We start from the raw sequence: 17313 nt of genomic DNA on the forward strand, positions 1-17313 counted from the left end.
TGCGCGTGCAGGGAGCCGAGTCTCCCCCCACCCCCCGTTCCAGCAGACTGAGGGGTGCGCGTGCAGGGAGCCGAGTCTCCCCCCACCCCCCGTTCCAGCAGACTGAGGGGTGCGCGTGCAGGGAGCCGAGTCTCCCCCCATCCCCCGTTCCAGCAGACTGAGGGGTGCGCGTGCAGGGAGCCGAGTCTCCCCCCATCCCCCGTTCCAGCAGACTGAGGGGTGCGCGTGCAGGGAGCCGAGTCTCTCCCCACCCGTAAGCCCCCCTCCCCCCCGGTGTAGCAAGTGTCAGAGGGGAGCTGCAGCCGGCTCCCAGCGAAGTTCAGCAGAAACCGCAGCTGAGCCCCCGAGGCGAGGCGACCCCTCTCACCCTGGGCGGTGCTGCAACAGGCGAACTCAGTATTGGGCCTGCATTAGTCCCGCCCCCCCGTCTGTGGCCGCGTGCCCTGGGCCCGCCCCGGGGGAGAGCGCGGAGAGGTGGCTCTTGCTGCAGTCACGCCTGGTGCTTCCGCCTCTCCCCCTGCTGCTCTGGCCGGTCACGCTGCTGCAGGTCGGCGCCGATACTCTCGGTCCGGGCGCTTCCCCGCCGGGCCGGGGGATTGGCTCTGCGACCGCTTCGTCCCAGAATGCAGCGCATGGCGCGTCATTGAAGAGAGACCATGATGGCGGCGGCCGTGGCTGCGGGGGGGGCTCCCGAGGTGATCGCCCAGCTGGAGAACGCGGCCAAAGTGCTCATGGTGAGGGCGCCCCCCTGGGCCGGGGAGGTGGGGGGCAGACAGCGCCGGGTCCGCGGGCCCACCTTGCCGCCTACACCGACCCTCTCCCGTCTGCCGTCTTCAGAGCTACCCTAGATGCCCCCCGATGCTTCTGTGCCCCCCCCCCCCGAGCTGTTTCCGTGCATAGTTCTCCGGGATACCTTCCCCTGCCTCCTTTATATTACCTTGGCTAGTCTGCCGCCGTCCCCTCAATACCTTTTTCCTTTTAGGTAGTTGCCCCCTCTAACGCTCTTAGCTTCCCTAGGCTCCTTTTTCCCTTCTGACCCCTTCAAAGCACAACCCTCCCCATCCAGGAGCCTGCCACTCTCTAAATTTGTTAGTCTCTAAGGTGCCACAAGTACTCCTGTTCTTCTTTTTGCGGATACAGACTAACACGGCTGTTACTCTGAAACCACTCTCTAAAGTCTCACTAGAGGTGGGGGGTGGGGCGGCTTACATGCCTTTATCCCCATGTGCTCCAACCCATCTCCAGCAACCAACATTCTCCACTCTACTGGTCCCTTGTTGCCCTTTTCCCCATGGGAGATCCTTCTTTGTTGGTCCCCTTTACTTGCTTCCCCTCCCCACTGCCCTCCTGTCACCATCAGTGTTTCCACCACTCCACGGGAAACTAGCAGAGAAATCCCTGCTCCCCCACCTATCTCCTCCTCTCTCACTGCTTGCACAAACTAGTGTGTGTGGGTTACATAAAACATAGCTATAACTGCCTGTTTCAGCTTTCCCTCCTTGCAGTAATGGGAACTGGGAAACCCCAGGGGTGAATTGCAAATATGTCATAAACAACAAGGAATGTCATATGAGCGGTGTCTGATTTTTAGTAGTGGGTGAAGTGGTCCCTGAACAGTTTGTTATATGTTCTGTGGTTATAAATGCTGCATAAAGGTATTGTGTGTGAGATGTATGGAACTAAGACCTTATGAGTGTGACTCTATCTGCCCTGTGTTGTGAAATACACTCAAGGAGTCAAGGGCTTTGTAATGAACAAACAAAAGTACTCCACTTAAAATACCGGCAGCGCTACAACAAAGCTAGTGCTTAGTATTTTGATATTTATATAGTGATGGACTGTATAAAAAAATCTCTCAGCATAAAACGTTTTGTGAGCTATTGTCTGAGCAGTGGTGTTTTTTTTTCCAGAGGTATTTTTGTTACTTCAATTAATGTGGAATTCGTGAAGGATAAAAATCCTCAAAGGGTTATTAAATATTTATGAAACAAAGCTGGATTAGAACTATGCAGTTATTTAACTGACTTTATTTGTGGTGGTCTGACTTTTTTTCACCATCACTTAACTGAAAATTGCTTTGGTTTTTGGAATTGAATGCTGTGTAAAATATTGAGTATATGGAGGAGAGAATTTCTGTATACGGAGAAACTTAACTATTTTTTCTAAAACAGAAATAAATGCATACAACAATCTTTAGGTGTTAGACATTTAAACATCATGTAAAACTGATGAGTGCCTTTTGATTTTTTCTTCTGTATGAAAAATTGTACATAAATAGGTTTATGTTTAAAACTATTTTAATAATGCTTCTCTGTGAAGATTTTCCTTCAGTGTTATTTTCTGATTACCATTAAAATTCTGACCTTATTGATAATTTGAATGACTTTGACAATTTGGTGGGAATTCAGTGGAGCTGAACACAATTTAATTAAGAGTCTGGCTGAAATATTTAATATTTATACTAAAGTAGTGCCCAGAGGCTGCATGGTATGAGGTATTGTGCACATACTGAGACTGTCTCTACACCAATTACAGTAGTTAGTTTAATTTACAAGAGATTAGATTAACCTGAATTAAGACCACTTTAATTCTGAATAAGAGAGTCCACACAGGGATTGAATGTGATGAAACAAATCTGTTTTAAATTCACACCTTTAGTTACTTTTGGATTAATTTTCCTGAGTGTTCCCTTTAAGTTAAACCCTGAGAACTTAATCCCATAAACTCACATCTTTATGCATGTGAGTAATCCTTTTGAATTACTCATCTGTATAACTGTTTGAAGCATCATGGACTAAAAAAGTTAAATGTGTATTCCCAGACAAAAAACTGCAAATTTAATTAAAATGGCCAAACAAAGCTCTTGTCTTTGGAAATGTATCAAAATAGCTATTCTGGAGTAATTATTCCAGAATAACTCCCCATGTGGGCACTCTTAGGCCTGGTCTACACTGGGGGGGGCGGGGATCGATTTTAGTTGTGCAACTTTGGCTACGTGAATAATGTAGCTGAAGTTGACGTACTTAGATTTACCATGGTGTCTTCACCGCGGTGAGTCAACTGCTGCCACTCCCCTGTCGACTCCGCCTGCGCCTCTCGCTGACCTGGAGTACAGGAATTGACGGGAGAGTGCTCGGGGGGTCGATTTATTTCGTCTAGCCTAGATGTGCTAAATCGACCCCCGCTGGATCGATCGCTGCCCGCTGATCCGGCGGTAGTGAAGACATACCCTTAGTGTGGAGTAAGTGTGTCCACATGGACTTATTTTGGGACACTCTTATTCCAGACTGACTGTCCACATGGGGAAGTTCTTCAAGAATAACTCTTCTGGAGTAGTTATTTTGGTAAATTTCCAAGTGTAGACAAGTCCTTAATAGGAAACATTACAAAAAATAAATACCAAGAATTATAGATAAAATATAACAATTAGAAGTATGCAAATAGTAGTAAATTAAGGTAATGTATATTTAAGATTTGAATTATGTTACATCTCATACACGTGCTTGTGAAACTCATGAGTAATATTAGACATTCAGCTACCAATCTTAGACTCCCTTTTTTGAGCATATCTGATTATGGTGGTAGAAGGACTCAGTTGTATAAGGGCAGTTTAATAATAGAAGTGTATTGTTATTATGTTAGATGTTACAGGCAAGACTGGGGCAGGGGAGAGAGATGATTAGGAGGCTTTTTTTTTTAGGTGAGTACCATTAACTTTTGCAGCTTAAAAACAAGTTTCTAGTTGCATGTTGTAGAATATAACCTTCCAAATGTTTACCTGAATTTACACTAGCAAATGTAGTATCTGATTGTCAGTATCATGTAGTTTCCCTGTGCTAGTGGTAGTGTAAATGTTAGTGTAGACTGGCTGAGGCACTTTCATATGAAGCTTTCATTAAAGTGGTGGTAAAAATACGTGAGTCCTGTTTATGGTAGTGCTTACACAGATATAGAAAAATGGGCAATACATTCACTCTTGAATATACAGCTTTAGTACCTCTGCTGCTACTCAGCATTTTCAAGATGTAGTTAGAATGAAAACTGATCAGACTTTTATCTGTTTTCACTACTGTTACTGGAAACCTTGTGGAAAAGATTTAAACTGACAAGAATTAGGTCCATTTTATTCTGCTGCAGAAGGGTAGGGTAGGGGAGACAGAGGCGCCCAGGCACTAAAGCTATTCATGGGGGATTTGGAGGTTGGAGGGAGGGGTAAATTAGCAGACACCACCATCACAGCAGCCAGGAGGCTCTCTCTAATGCTCCTTTCCCGCTCCAGTAACCAGAGGGTATTTTACGTGATGGAGGGGAGAATTCAAATTGTTCAGACAACTCTGATTTGAAAGATAGGATCCCAAAGCTGGGCCCAGGGACAGCATGATGAAAGGAATCCCAGAAATTGTGGAAGCGCAGTTTGTATCTCTCCAGGAAATTACTCCTGGTCAGTGAGGTAAATTTTTCAAGTCATTTGCGTATAAAGAGCATGATGAATGAGGGCGGGAGTCTGTGTGAATGGATTGTCCACATCCACAGCTTCACACACATGGAAGAAACAAGTAGAGAGCCATTGATGGAGGCAGGGTGGGGGGGAGTAGGAAGAAAAAGTATTGAAATGTTTGTGTGAGAAGCTAATGGACAGGAGGTGAAACTGGCATTATTAGTGGAGATAAGCAGGTGGGACCCTGCAATAAGAGATGAATGGGCAAACAAGGAGGAGATGAGTTATGAACAACCTTGTAGGTGAGGGCAAGAAGGTTGAACTTATCTGCCTCGTAACTTGGGGGGGGGCGGGTGATTGGATAGGTGGCAATGGAGAGATTTAGAAGAGTGTTGTGATGTGTTCAGTGTGTCAGACAAGGAAGATGGTCTTAGCAGCTGTATTTTATATGGATTAGAAGGGGGCCATATGGATGTCAAAGAGATTCAAGTATTCATAATGGGAGATTTATGTGCTGAAATTACTATTTTAAATATCTTTTGACTTTATCCTTTAAAAAGTGGAAGTTAAATCCTATTGAGGAAAATAGAAAGGAGCACAAACTTTGGCAAGCGAAGTGTAAAAATATAATTAGGAAGGCCAAAAAAGAATTTAAAGAACTGCTAGCCAAAGGCTCAAAAAGTAATAGCAAATTTTTTTTTAAGTACATCAGAAGCAGGAAGCCTGCGAAACAACCAGTGGGCCCACTGGACAATCGAGATGCTAAAGGAGCACTCAGGGATGATAAGGCCATTGCAAAGAATTCATTTAGTTTCTCTTCATCGGTCTTCACTGTTGAGGATGTGAGGAGATTCCCAAACCTGAGCCATTCTTTTTAGGTGACAAATCTGAGGAACTGTCCCAGATTGAGATGTCATTAGAGGAGGTTTTGGAACAAATTGATAAACTAAACAGTAATAAGTCAGCAGAACCAGATGGCATTCACCCATGAGTTCTGAAAGAACTCAAATGTGAAATTGCAGAACTACTAACTGTGGTATGTAATATCATTTAAACCAGCTTCTGTACCAGATGACTGGAGGATAGCTAATGTGACACTAATTTTTAAAAAAGGCTCCAGAGGCGATCCTGGCAATTACAGCCCGGGAAGCCTGATTTCAGTACGAGGCAAACTGGTTGAAACTATAGTAAAGAACAGAATTATTAGACACATAGATGACCATGATTTACTAGAATTCTTTGAGGGGGTCAACGAGCATGTGGACAAGGGTGATCCAGTTGATATAGTGTAGTTAGATTTTCAAAAAGCTTTTGACAAAGTCCCTCACCAAAGGCTCTTAAGCAAAGTAAGCTGTCATGGGATAAGAGGGAAGGTCGTCTAATGGATTGGTAACTGGTTAAAAGTTAGGAAACAAAGGGTAGGAATAAATGTTCAGTTTTGAGAATGGAGAGAGGTAAATAATGGTGTCCCCCAAGGGTCTGTACTGGGATCAGTACTGTTCAACATATTCATAAATGATCTGGAAAAAGGAATAAACAGTGAGGTGGCAAAATTTGCAGATGATACAAAATTACTCAAGGTAGCGAAGTCCAAAGCAGACTGTGGAGAGTAACAAAGGGATCTCACTAAACTGGGTGAGTGGGCAACAAAATGACAGATGAAATTCAATGTTGATAAATGCAAAGTAATGCACATTAGAAAACATAATCCCAACTATACATATAAAATGATGGGGGCTAACTTAGCTGTTACCTCTCAAGAAAGAGATCTTGGAGTCATTGTGGATAGTTATCTGAAAACATCCACTCCATGTGCAGCGGCAGTCAAAAAAGCTAATCATTAAGAAAACTGATAGACAATAAGACAGAAAATATCATATTGCCTCTATATAAATCCATGGTACGCCCACATCTTGAATACTGCGTGAAGATGTGGTCACCCCATCTCAAAAAAGATATATTGGAGTTGGAAAAAATTCAGAAAAGGGCAATAAAAATGATCAAGGGTATGGAACAGCTTCCATGTGAGGAGAGATTAATCAGACTAGAACTTTTCAGCTTGGAAAAGATTACGACTAAGGAGGGGATGTGATAGATGTCTATAAAATCGTGACTGGTGTGGAGAAAATAAATAAGGAAGTGTTATTAACTCCTTCTCATAACACAAGAATTAGGGGTCACCAAATGAAATTAATAGGCAGCAGGTTTAAAACAAATAAAAGGAAGTATTTCTTCACACAACTCAGTCAACCTGTGGAACTCCTTGCCAGAGAATGTTGTGAAGGCCAAAACTATAACAGGGTTCAAAAAAGAACTAGATAAATTCATGGAGGATTGGTCCATCAATGGCTGTTATCCGGGTTGGGCAGGGATGGTGTCCCTAGCCTCTGTTTGCCAGAAGCTGAGAATGGGCGACGGGGTGGATCACTTGATGATTACCTGTTCTGTTCATTCCCTCTGGGGCACCTGGCATTGGCCACAGTCGGAAGACAGGATACTGAGCTAAATGGACCTCTGATCTGACCCAGTATGGCTGTTCTTATGTTCATATTTAAATATTGTGTTTCTTGCAGGGCAGAGTTTAGACATTCTGATAAGTTTATTAATTTTTATACTTGTAGATAGATCTTTCTTGAGAGAATGTATAAACTGTACAGAAATTCAAATAGTTTAGTAGATTACAGTAATCTCTCTACTTTTTAAATGTTTTTTTTTTAAATTAGCATTCTTGATATTTATTGTTACTTTAAGTTAATGAAGTGTTTTTTCGGTGGGGATTTCCTTTTTTTCTTTGGTTTGTTTTAAATTAACATAAGGTATATTAAGAGTATTAATTAGTCATCTGCACTACTTAAAAACTCCCCATGAACTCCTGCAAACACTGCAGCCCATAAAAAATTGATGAGATCCCAGTCTTTTCTCTTGCTGAGTTCCTCTTTCTGTCCCTACATATTAAAATAAATCTGGCTGCTCTTATATCAATAAACTCTATTCTGGTGGTGCTTTTAAACCATGGGTGGGCAAACTATGGCCCGCAGGCCGGATCTGGCCCCTCAGGGCTTTGGATCCGGCCCACGGGATTGCCCCCCGTGGCACTGCTGGCCTGGCGCTGCTCTCAGAAGCAGTCCCCGGGCTGGGGGGCAGAGGGCTCCGTGTGCGTTGCTCTTGCCTCCAGGCACTGCCCCCCCCCTCCCTCCCCCCGCAGCTCCCATTGGCTGGGAATGGGGAACCGCGGCCAATGGGAGCTTCGGGGGAGGTACCTGGAGGCGCGGCAAGGGCAGTGCATGCAGAGCCCTCTGCCCCATCATCCCCCGGGGGCCGCAGCGCTTCCTGGAGCGGCATGGGGCTGGGGACAGGGCAGGCAGGCAGGGAGCCTGCCCTGGCCCTGATGTGCGCCACTGCCATCCAGGAGCCACTTTAGGTAAGCGGCACCGGGCCGGATCTTGAACCCCTCCTGCACTCTGCCCCTCAACTCCCTGCCCTGAGCCCCCTGCCACACCCCGCACTCCGCCTGCACCCCAACTCCCTGCCCTGAGCCCCCTCATATCCTGCACCCAACCTCCTGCCCTGAGCTCCCTGCTGCACATCTGTGCACCGCAGCCTCTGCCCTGAGCCCGCTCCCGCAGTCCGCATCCCTCCTGCACCCCAACCCCCTGCCTGGAGCCCTCTCATACACTCCGCACCCCTCTTCTGCCCCAATCCCTTGCCCTGAGCCCCTTCCTGCACACTGCACCCCCTCCCACACCCCCTCCTGCACCCCAACCCCCTGCCCCGGCCCTGCATGCAATTTCCCCACCCAGATGTGGCCCTCAGCCCAAAAAGTTTGCCCACCCCTGTTTTAAACAGTCCCTTTGTTCAAGGGATATAGCATGGAAGCTCATCAGTCTTTGGTATAAGTTGCAGTATCGGTACTCAGACATGACTACAGCTTGAAAAGTCAGAAGGCTGAAGAGAATTTAGGATCAGTGTTCACTTTTGTGTCCATCAGTGCTCATACTTTTGTTTCCATTGTATGCATAAGCTATGTTCTGAAATATTTTCATCATATAAAGTATTTACAGTTTTTATTATTTATATTGTGGTAGTACCCAAAAACCCCATAGTGCTAGGTGCTGCATGAATACGTAGGAAGACATTCCCTGCTCCAAAGAGTTCAAAAGCTAAAATTCTATGATGCTTTTTAGGGTATAGTTTAAAGGTATGTAACAATTTATACGATTATACATAACTAGCATACACCAAAAGCTTGATGAACTGAATTAACCCTGATCCTCCTTCCCTTCCAGATGATACAGGCCTCCCCATGTAAATGTATATGTTTTCTGGATCTACACTCTTCCCCCTCCAAGCCCATGTGCTTGAGTGCTGACCATTAATTGACATTGATCAAGCACTAACTTCATTAATTGGCTATGAGGATCTGAGAAGCAATACATATTCTGGGTCACCTGGGATGGAATATAAACCTGATTCTTGCGGGGGAGAGGTGTGTGGGAGAATGGGGACTGCTTGTAAGTGGCAGTTCATAACAGTGGAAGAGCAGCTTTGCTATAGTTAAGGTTCAGATTCACTGTTCAGGAATCTGATAGGATTTTTAGAAGGGCTTTATTTGGAGAACACCTTGCTCAAATAATCCCAAATTTGGTTCACTTATCCTACCCAGGACCCCCACCCCCACCCCCACCACACGGCATAACAATTTTCAAGGCAACCTGAGTCAGCATCTGGATTTTAGACCATTTAGAAAAGTGACTTTTCTAAATGGTCTAAAATCCAGATGCTGACTCAGGTTGCCTTGAAAATTGTTATGCCGTGTGGTGGTGGTGGTGGTGGGGGGGTCCTGGGTAGGATAAGTGAACCAAATTTGGGATTATTTGAGCAAGGTGTTCTCCAAATAAAGCCCTTCTAAAAATCCTATCAGATTCCTTTAGTAGTTATGTTGCTATTTTGCACACACATGGGACTCAAACTATTCCTCTAATCCTCCTGAAATTTATATCACCTGCTCAGGATTTATCTCAGCTATGGCACGGCATCCACTATCCCTCTGGAGAAGCAATATTTCAAAAATTATTGAGGGTAAAGTTGGGAACTCCAGCATGGATTGACTCAAACTGATGCACCAAAGAGAATGAAATAATTATGTGCAGTAAAAGTAGGACTCTGTTGCAGGCCAGGAGGTTTGCAGGCAGCCTGACATTAAAGTAAACAGGTGGCTCAAAGTGACATGCTATAGTCATTGAACTTGAGCAGCATACATGCACTGTGAGTTTAAGGCCTTGGCTACACTCGCGGATTCACAGCGCTGCTGTGGCAGCACTGTGAAGTGCAAGTGTAGTCGCGCTGCACAGAGCTCTCTCGCAGAGCTCTCTCGTAGCGCTGCAAGTACTCCACCTCTCCGAGGGGAATAGCTTGCAGCGCTGCGAGCGAGCGTGCAGCGCTGCAGGTGCTGATTATACTGGCGCTTTACAGCGCTGCGCTCAGGGGGGGTGTTTTTTCACACCCCTGAGCGCAGCAAGTGCAGCGCTGTGAATTGCCAGTGTAGCCAAGGCCTGAGTTCTACCTTTGGCAGATTCTTGAGAATGTGTTGTGCACATTACTTGCTTTTTACTTGGATTCTCCAGCATCTCCTTTTGAAAGTTTTGCCCTGAGACAAAGATGTTTAAAACTGTTCTAAAATCCACATACATACTCCAGTTTTATGTAGCGGTATTGTAAAGAAAAAATAGCATTAATTAAATAGAGGGAAGATGGAAAAACTCTTGTGAGCTGTTAGGATAATGAAATCATGACTCCTGCTCCTCAACCTTTCCCTGAACAACGGTACTCTGTGATCGAAGAAAAGCAAGTTAGAGTCATTTTGTCTAGTGGTTTCTGATACGTTCCCTACTTAGCGAGAGCTGTTTAAAACGTTTTCAGGTTCTTACTACTTACAGTATTTCTAGGGGAAATCTACGACGCTGTCCTTCAAGAAATTTATAGCATGGACTGCCATTGCGATCAGCTATTGGGTGGTACAGTTTAGAAATATTTCAAAAGCTATCGTGTTACAAAAGTTTCTTAGAGACCATAAGCATCTGTGTGCGCTATTGTTTCATCAAAAGCTGTTTGGAGTGACACACACTGAGCAATTTACTCGGTGGTTTAAGGGAACAATTGCTGTCCCTAGAATCCGAGCACAATGAGTTAAACTCTTTTGCTCAGGTCAGAGGCACTGACTTCCCGAGTTCCTGGGATGTGCTCGACCCCCGCTCTGCTCCAGGCCTCGACCCCACTCCACCCCTTCCCCCAAGAACCTCCCCTGCCCTCACTCTGCCTCTGCCCTGCCCTCACTCTGCCTCTGCCCTGCCTCTTCCTGTTCCTTTCTGCCCTCACTCCTCTCCCTCCCATCCAGCACCTCCTGCACACAGCTGAACAGCTGATCACCGGTGGCTGGGAAGTGCTGGGAGGAGGGGGAGGAGCTGATCAGTGGGGCTGCTGGTAGGTGTTGAGCACCCACTATTTTTTTTCCATGGGTGCTCCAGCCCCGGAGCACCCACTGAGTCAGCACCTATGGCTCAAGTGATTTGTTTGCTGTGCATATTAGTGTTCTCAGCCTGCCTTTCTGCTTGGTGTCTAGGACCACAATCAAGCTCCTTTTGGAAGCTGTAGAACTTCAGCTTTCTACAAATGCACCCTCAGTGCAATCTACGTGAGTCCCTCCTTGGGACAGCTTGTTGGGCTGTACTGTGTCCGGGAGACAAAGCCAGCTGATGCCTCCCTTCCATGGGTTGGAGGGCTGGGGAGGAAGCATCGAGCTGATCTGGACAGACACAGACTAGAGACAAGGAGATAATGCAGGGGCAGGGAAGGAACCAACCTGCAGTCACTATCTTTTGTGCCTGGGGTAATCATTGCCAAGGAGCCAGAAGCAGTGGATGCGGAGAACTGGGCTGTAGTACGTAGGGATGCTGAGAGAATTTCTTTGTATTAATATATTTTTAAATAATTTAACACCCTGTAAACTTAACACAGAGTTAAGATTGCTCAGTGCTGCCTATGCCCTTCCAGAATGTGAAGAATGACTAAACCTATGCCTCTGAAACCCAGAAATTACAAAGTTAAGGTACATGCTAACCATGCAATGCAATCTTAACTCTGCCCCTCAGAGATGGCAATAGCCACTTGAAATGGTTCAGTAAGGGTGGTGCAAAGGTTGAACTACCTAAGGAAGTGGTGGACTCTCTGTTCCTTGAAGTCTTCAAATCAAGACTGGATGCCTTTCTGAAAAATATGCTTTTGTCAAATACATGTTATTGGACTCAGAAAAGAAGTAACTGGATTAAATTATTTGGCCTGTGTTTAACAAGAGGTCAGATGAGATAATCTAATGATACCTTCTGGGGTCTTAAAAATCTATTAATCTATAATAAGTGGACTTAAGTAAGGACTAAAAATATGACACTGTTTTGAGTTCTACAGGATTGAATTCTAGTATTTGTCAGCATGCACTCCAGCATGCTCACAGTGTTAGGTGCAGCTGTATTGATTAGTCGAGGGGTTAGCTGGAGCAGGTTGGCAGAATTATCCCTGTAATATGACAGTAGGTGCACGTGTACCTTGAGAGATCAAGTAAGAGCTCTCCCGTCAGCCTAAAAAACCCCAACTCTGCAAGCAGCATAAGCTACATTGTAAGGAGAAACTCTCCCGCCAACATAGTGCTGTGCACACAAGCGCTTATGTCAGTGTAACTTATGTTGCTCGGAGGGGTGTGTGGAATATTCATACCCCCCACCCCCAAGTGACGTAAGTTTTGCTGACATAGGCTGTAGTGTAGACATAGCCTTAGCCAAATCCCAGAGACTACTCCATTCTCATTCTCGATGTCTCGGTGCCTTTTCACGCTAGTGATGGTTCTTTGTCTTTAAAATCTGTTGTCTGTTGGCTTTTATGGCACTGTTTACTCATTGCTTTTTCCGTACCTCTTCAGTTACTTCTTCACTGTCTTATTTGGTGGGTCTTCCATTTTCCCTCTCTTTCAGTAGACATCCCCCAAAACTCTGCCCTTGGGCCCCCTACACTTCTTTCATCCACAAGCAGGGATTAAAATGCCATCTTTAAGCTGATGTTACTCTTTCTGCTCTTAAGGCCAGTCGTCATTTTGCTCTGTCCTATCTGTCAGATCTATTAATTACTGAGTCAATGACTCCCACCTTTTGCTCTGCCAATGTCAGCCTTGATTGCCCCTTCTTTTCTTCTCCTTCAAGCTCTGTCACGTTCCCTTTTGATAGCTTCCTATATTACAAAATAGTTTTGCATCATTGTCAAGGAAATGTACCAGCCAAGTACAAAATCTGTTGGTTCAGCTTTTACTGTAATGACTGATAATAAACAACTAAAGATACATTGCTCACTATGTCTACAAACAAACAAATTCTTCCCAAGGGAGATAGAGAGGCTTAATTCTAAAGCCTTTATTTTGCTAGGCTGTTTTAAGTGGGATTAATAACAGGTGTTCGGTAACTTGACTACAATGAATTGTACATCAGGGGAGAATGTGTTGAAATGAGAGGAGACAATAGTTGCTATTTTGGAGCTATCCTAATGCTCAAATTACAACCATTTTCTCTGGATACCAAAAAAAAAAAAAAAAAAGTCTGGTGAAGAAATTTAATATTAAACTGTGGCCAAGATTTTTTTTTTTTTAAGTGTCAAGTATCAGAGGGGTAGCCGTGTTAGTCTGAATCTGTAAAAAGCAACAGAGGATCCTGTGGCACCTTTGAGACTAACAGAAGTATTGGGAGCATAAGCTTTCGTGGGCATCTGAAGAAGTGAGGTTCTTACCCACGAAAGCTTATGCTCCCAATACTTCTGTTAGTCTCAAAGGTGCCACAGGACCCTCTGTTGCTTTTTTTAAAGTGGGTGCCTAAATCCTAATTTCAGTACCTAAATAAGTGTTCCGATTTTCTACAATGCTGAACACCTGGAAACTTGCATCAGGGGAACTGTTGAGCGTTCAAAACTTGTGAGTCAAAAAAAGCTTTTTAAAAAGTGAACTTCAGGTGATTTTTCAAACTTTAAAACTCCTTTTCTGGCTTTTATCAAACTTCCTTAAATTCTATTGTGAGATGAAATGATGCCTGTGAAATTTCAGAAAGATTGGTGAGGGAAGGGTTGAAAAGTGGGATTATAATGGGAAGTTAGCTTCAGCCTTAACTGTGGAGCACCTATTGTTGCTCCATAATTTGGTAAACAAAAATACTTTCAGCTTCAGACACTGTATATCAAGCTTCCCTCTGGAGAGCATATTTAAAATTTTAGATTAAATATGCTGGCAGTTGTGGTCTAGCTGAAGTGAAAGGTAGGGTGACCAGACAGCAAGTGTGGAAAAATTGGGATGGGGGTTGGGGGTAATAGGATCCTATATGAGAAAAAGACCCCAAAATCAGGACTGTCCCTATAAAATCGGGACATCTGGTCACCCTAGTGAAAGGCTCAGGTCTCTGCACCACCTGCACACTATGCGTGTGTCTGCACTGGCCCTACAAAGGTTGGTTTAGAGGATGTCAGGGGGGAGGTGTGTTGAATCCACAATGACATGAATCTAGTGGCCCTCAGTATTGAAATTAATGTTGCAGTAATACCCAGACCTAGATACTGCACAAACAGACATGTTGCTACCCTGTAGAGCTTAAAATTTAAGAAGATAAGTGACATACAGAGTGGTTTGGAGATGGATATAATTGTATACATACAACTTTTGCATTTAAAACTTTGCTTTTTATAGCTCAACTGTCTCCTGCCCCTCAATCCTGACCATCATGAATTGGTTTTGCAAATGGTTCTGCAGAACTGTGGCTGCTATTCCAACCCTTAGACTCCTACACCCTCATGCCTTACCTTCAGGCTAAGGTGATGGATTTTCTCCCTGCAACCTCCCACTCACTTCACCTGCAAAAAGCTTGCTTTCTAAGACAGACTTCATAGGATGAAAATGTCACCTTTGCAGAATTTAGTCTGTTCTGCCTAAACTTAGTTTTTGTGTTAAGCTATGTTTGTACATTATGGTAATTGCAAAACTGCTACCTTAAATATATATCGGTCCTAACTTTGTGTGATGATAACTTTATTTTAGACAGAAAAGCACCATTAAAAATAACTTCCATAACCTCTCAACAATTTACAGCAGGGGTGCCCAAACTAGCTTATGGGGCTGCTTGTGGTCCTTGCGGGTGAATGAAGTACCTAGACAGAAATTGGAAGTCTCCCGCTGATTCATCTGGGATGGATTACATTACTAGTACACAGGAGTAACTAATATGGAGGTCACAAATAACCTCAAGTTTAACCTAACAACCTCTATCTTCTACCTATCCACAAACTGACCACTACAGAGTACATGTACACTAAGATTTCCACCCCCATGATTAGTCTAGTACTGATGGTAGCTTCCAGTGAATCAGCAATACAGACAGGATGAGAGGGGGCACAGGTGTTATTTAACTTTGTGTCTTCTAACCCCTGTGCCCTAACTATACTAGTGCTTTCAGTGGTGGAGTTGTACAGGTGCTGGTAAAGCATATACAGAAAGAGAGTGAGGGCTTTACCCCACCTCACCCTCATTCCCAGATAAAATTGCTTATTAAGGGTATGTCTTCACTACCCACCGAATCGGCGGGTAGTAATCGATCTATCGGGGATCGATATATTGTGTCTCATCTAGATGCGAAATATCAATCCCCGAACACGCTCCCGTCGACTCTGGAGCTCCACCAGGGCGAGCGGCGGTAGCGGAGTTGACGGGGGAGCCTGGGCCGTCGATCCCGCGCCGTGAGGACCCGAGGTAAATTGAAATAAGATCTGTTGACTTCAGCTACGCTATTCTGGTAGCTGAAGTGGCGTATCTTACATCGACACCCTCCCCGCCCCCCCTCCCCCAGTGTAGACCAACCCTTAGAAGGAATTGAATCTTGGTGCTGTTTATCTCAAAACCTGGAACCATTTTGGCATCCATTTTGTTAGAGGAACACTTAGAACAGTGGTTCTCAAACTGGGGCTGCCGCTTGTGTAGGGAAAGCCCCTGGCGGGCCTGGCCAGTTTGTTTACCTGCCGGGTCCACAGGTTCGGCAGGTCGCGGCTCCTACTGGCCACGGTTTGCCGCTCCAGGCCAATGGGGGCTGCGGGAAGCGACAGCCAGAAAATCCCTTGTCCCGCGCCGCTTCCCACAGCCCCCATTGGCCTGGAGCGGCGAACCGCGGCCAGTGGGAGCCGTGATTGGCCAAACCTGCGGACCTGGCAGGTAAACAAACTGGCCTGGCTTGCCAGGGCTTTCCCTACACAAGCGGCGGGCCCAGTTTGAGAGCCACTGGCTTAGCAGGATAAGAATGTTGCCTCACACTCTAAAAGTTGCAATACGGAAGCTCTGCCTGTTCTGGGTCTTGCAGTTATTATTATTGCTTATTTGTATTGCTGTATATAGAGCAGGGGTCGGCAACCTTTCAGAAGTGGTGTGCCGAGTCTTCATTTATTCACTCTAATTTAAGGTTTCGCGTGCCAGTAATACATTTTAACGTTTTTAGAAGGTCTCTTTCTATAAGTCTATAATATATAACTAACCTATTGTTGTATGTAAAGTAAATAAGGTTTTTAAAATGTTTAAGAAGCTTCATTTAAAATTAAATTAAAATGCAGAGCCCCCCGGACCGGTGGCCAGGACCCAGGCAGTGTGAGTGCCACTGAAAATCAGCTTGTGTGCCGCCTTCGGCACGCGTGCTATAGGTTGCCTACCCCTGGTATAGAGGCTCCAGTTGGGGATCTTGGCTGGATTGTGCTAGACACTGAATGTGCACATAATGAAGAGGCTGTACCTGCCCAAAAGAGTGTACAATTGGTGATTCTCAAACTGTGATCCATGAGCCACTGGTGACTTGCAGAGAACTTGCCCTGGAGAGGTAGCTGGTCATACGGTGTCATCTTGTTTCCAGTTGTTGAATCACATTAAGACAGCTAAAAGATGTTAAATATGTTTTCTAATATTGACAGGTTTCAGAGTAGCAGCCGTGTTAGTCGGTATCCGCAAAAAGAAGAACAGGAGTACTTGTGGCACCTTAGAGACTAACAAATTTATTAGAGCATAAGCTTTCGTGGACTACAGCCCACTTCTTCGGATAAGCTTTCGTGGACTACAGCCCACTTCTTCGGATGCATCCGAAGAAGTGGGCTGTAGTCCACGAAAGCTTATGCTCTTAATAAATTTGTTAGTCTCTAAGGTGCCACAAGTACTCCTGTTCTTCTTTCTAATATTGGTTTAACATGTAAGTAGTTGCAGGTCATGAATAGGAAGGAAGCTGGTCCCTGAGATTGCTTTTATTTGTGATGTGCAGTACAAAAATTGAAAACCCCTGCAGTAATGAATTTCACAGCTAAGGGCCCCTTACTGAAAATGCCCTACATTGGGTGTGTTTGAATCTGGGTTCCGTCAGCTTTACCTTTCTTGTTTAATGCAGCTACCATGCTGGGTCTGGAGCAAGAGGTGGCCTTTCAGATACCTACGCTCTAGTGTTCAAAGATGTGGAACAGAATCTTGAAATACATCTGCGGAATAATATTGGGGACAAAAGTTTGATGTGAATTTATCTAAGGGAGTGTCTACACATGGAGTTAGTAAATTCCTGAATAACTCTGTGTGGATAAGCCCTTATCATATAATTTACTTTTCACCATTTATGTCTTTTACTATTTCATTGTCCAAGTTGAGAGGAAATACAAAACTAACTAGTCAGCTTTACTTTCAGATTCTCATACTAGCAGTATACAGCAGTGTTTCAGTTGCAGGGGTTGTCAATTTGACTTTTTAAAGTTTCCATTGGAATCTCTAGAAATTATTGAAAAGTTTG

General features: G+C 44.7%; 1 protein-coding gene across 1 annotated transcript in view; it reads left to right on the top strand.

Moving 5' to 3' along the window:
* The first annotated feature begins 427 nt into the window (after positions 1-427).
* XPO4 (exportin 4) overlaps positions 428-17313 on the top strand; it is a 169844-nt gene continuing 152958 nt past the window's right edge. Inside the window, exon 1 of the mRNA XM_054015468.1 lies at positions 428-734. Within this exon, the coding sequence (XP_053871443.1) occupies positions 657-734 (78 nt within the window). The 5' untranslated portion in view covers positions 428-656. The remainder of the gene's footprint in view (positions 735-17313) is intronic.

The sequence above is a fragment of the Malaclemys terrapin genome, chromosome 1 (genome assembly GCF_027887155.1).
Source record: "Malaclemys terrapin pileata isolate rMalTer1 chromosome 1, rMalTer1.hap1, whole genome shotgun sequence".
In the NCBI taxonomy this organism is placed as follows: domain Eukaryota; kingdom Metazoa; phylum Chordata; order Testudines; family Emydidae; genus Malaclemys; species Malaclemys terrapin.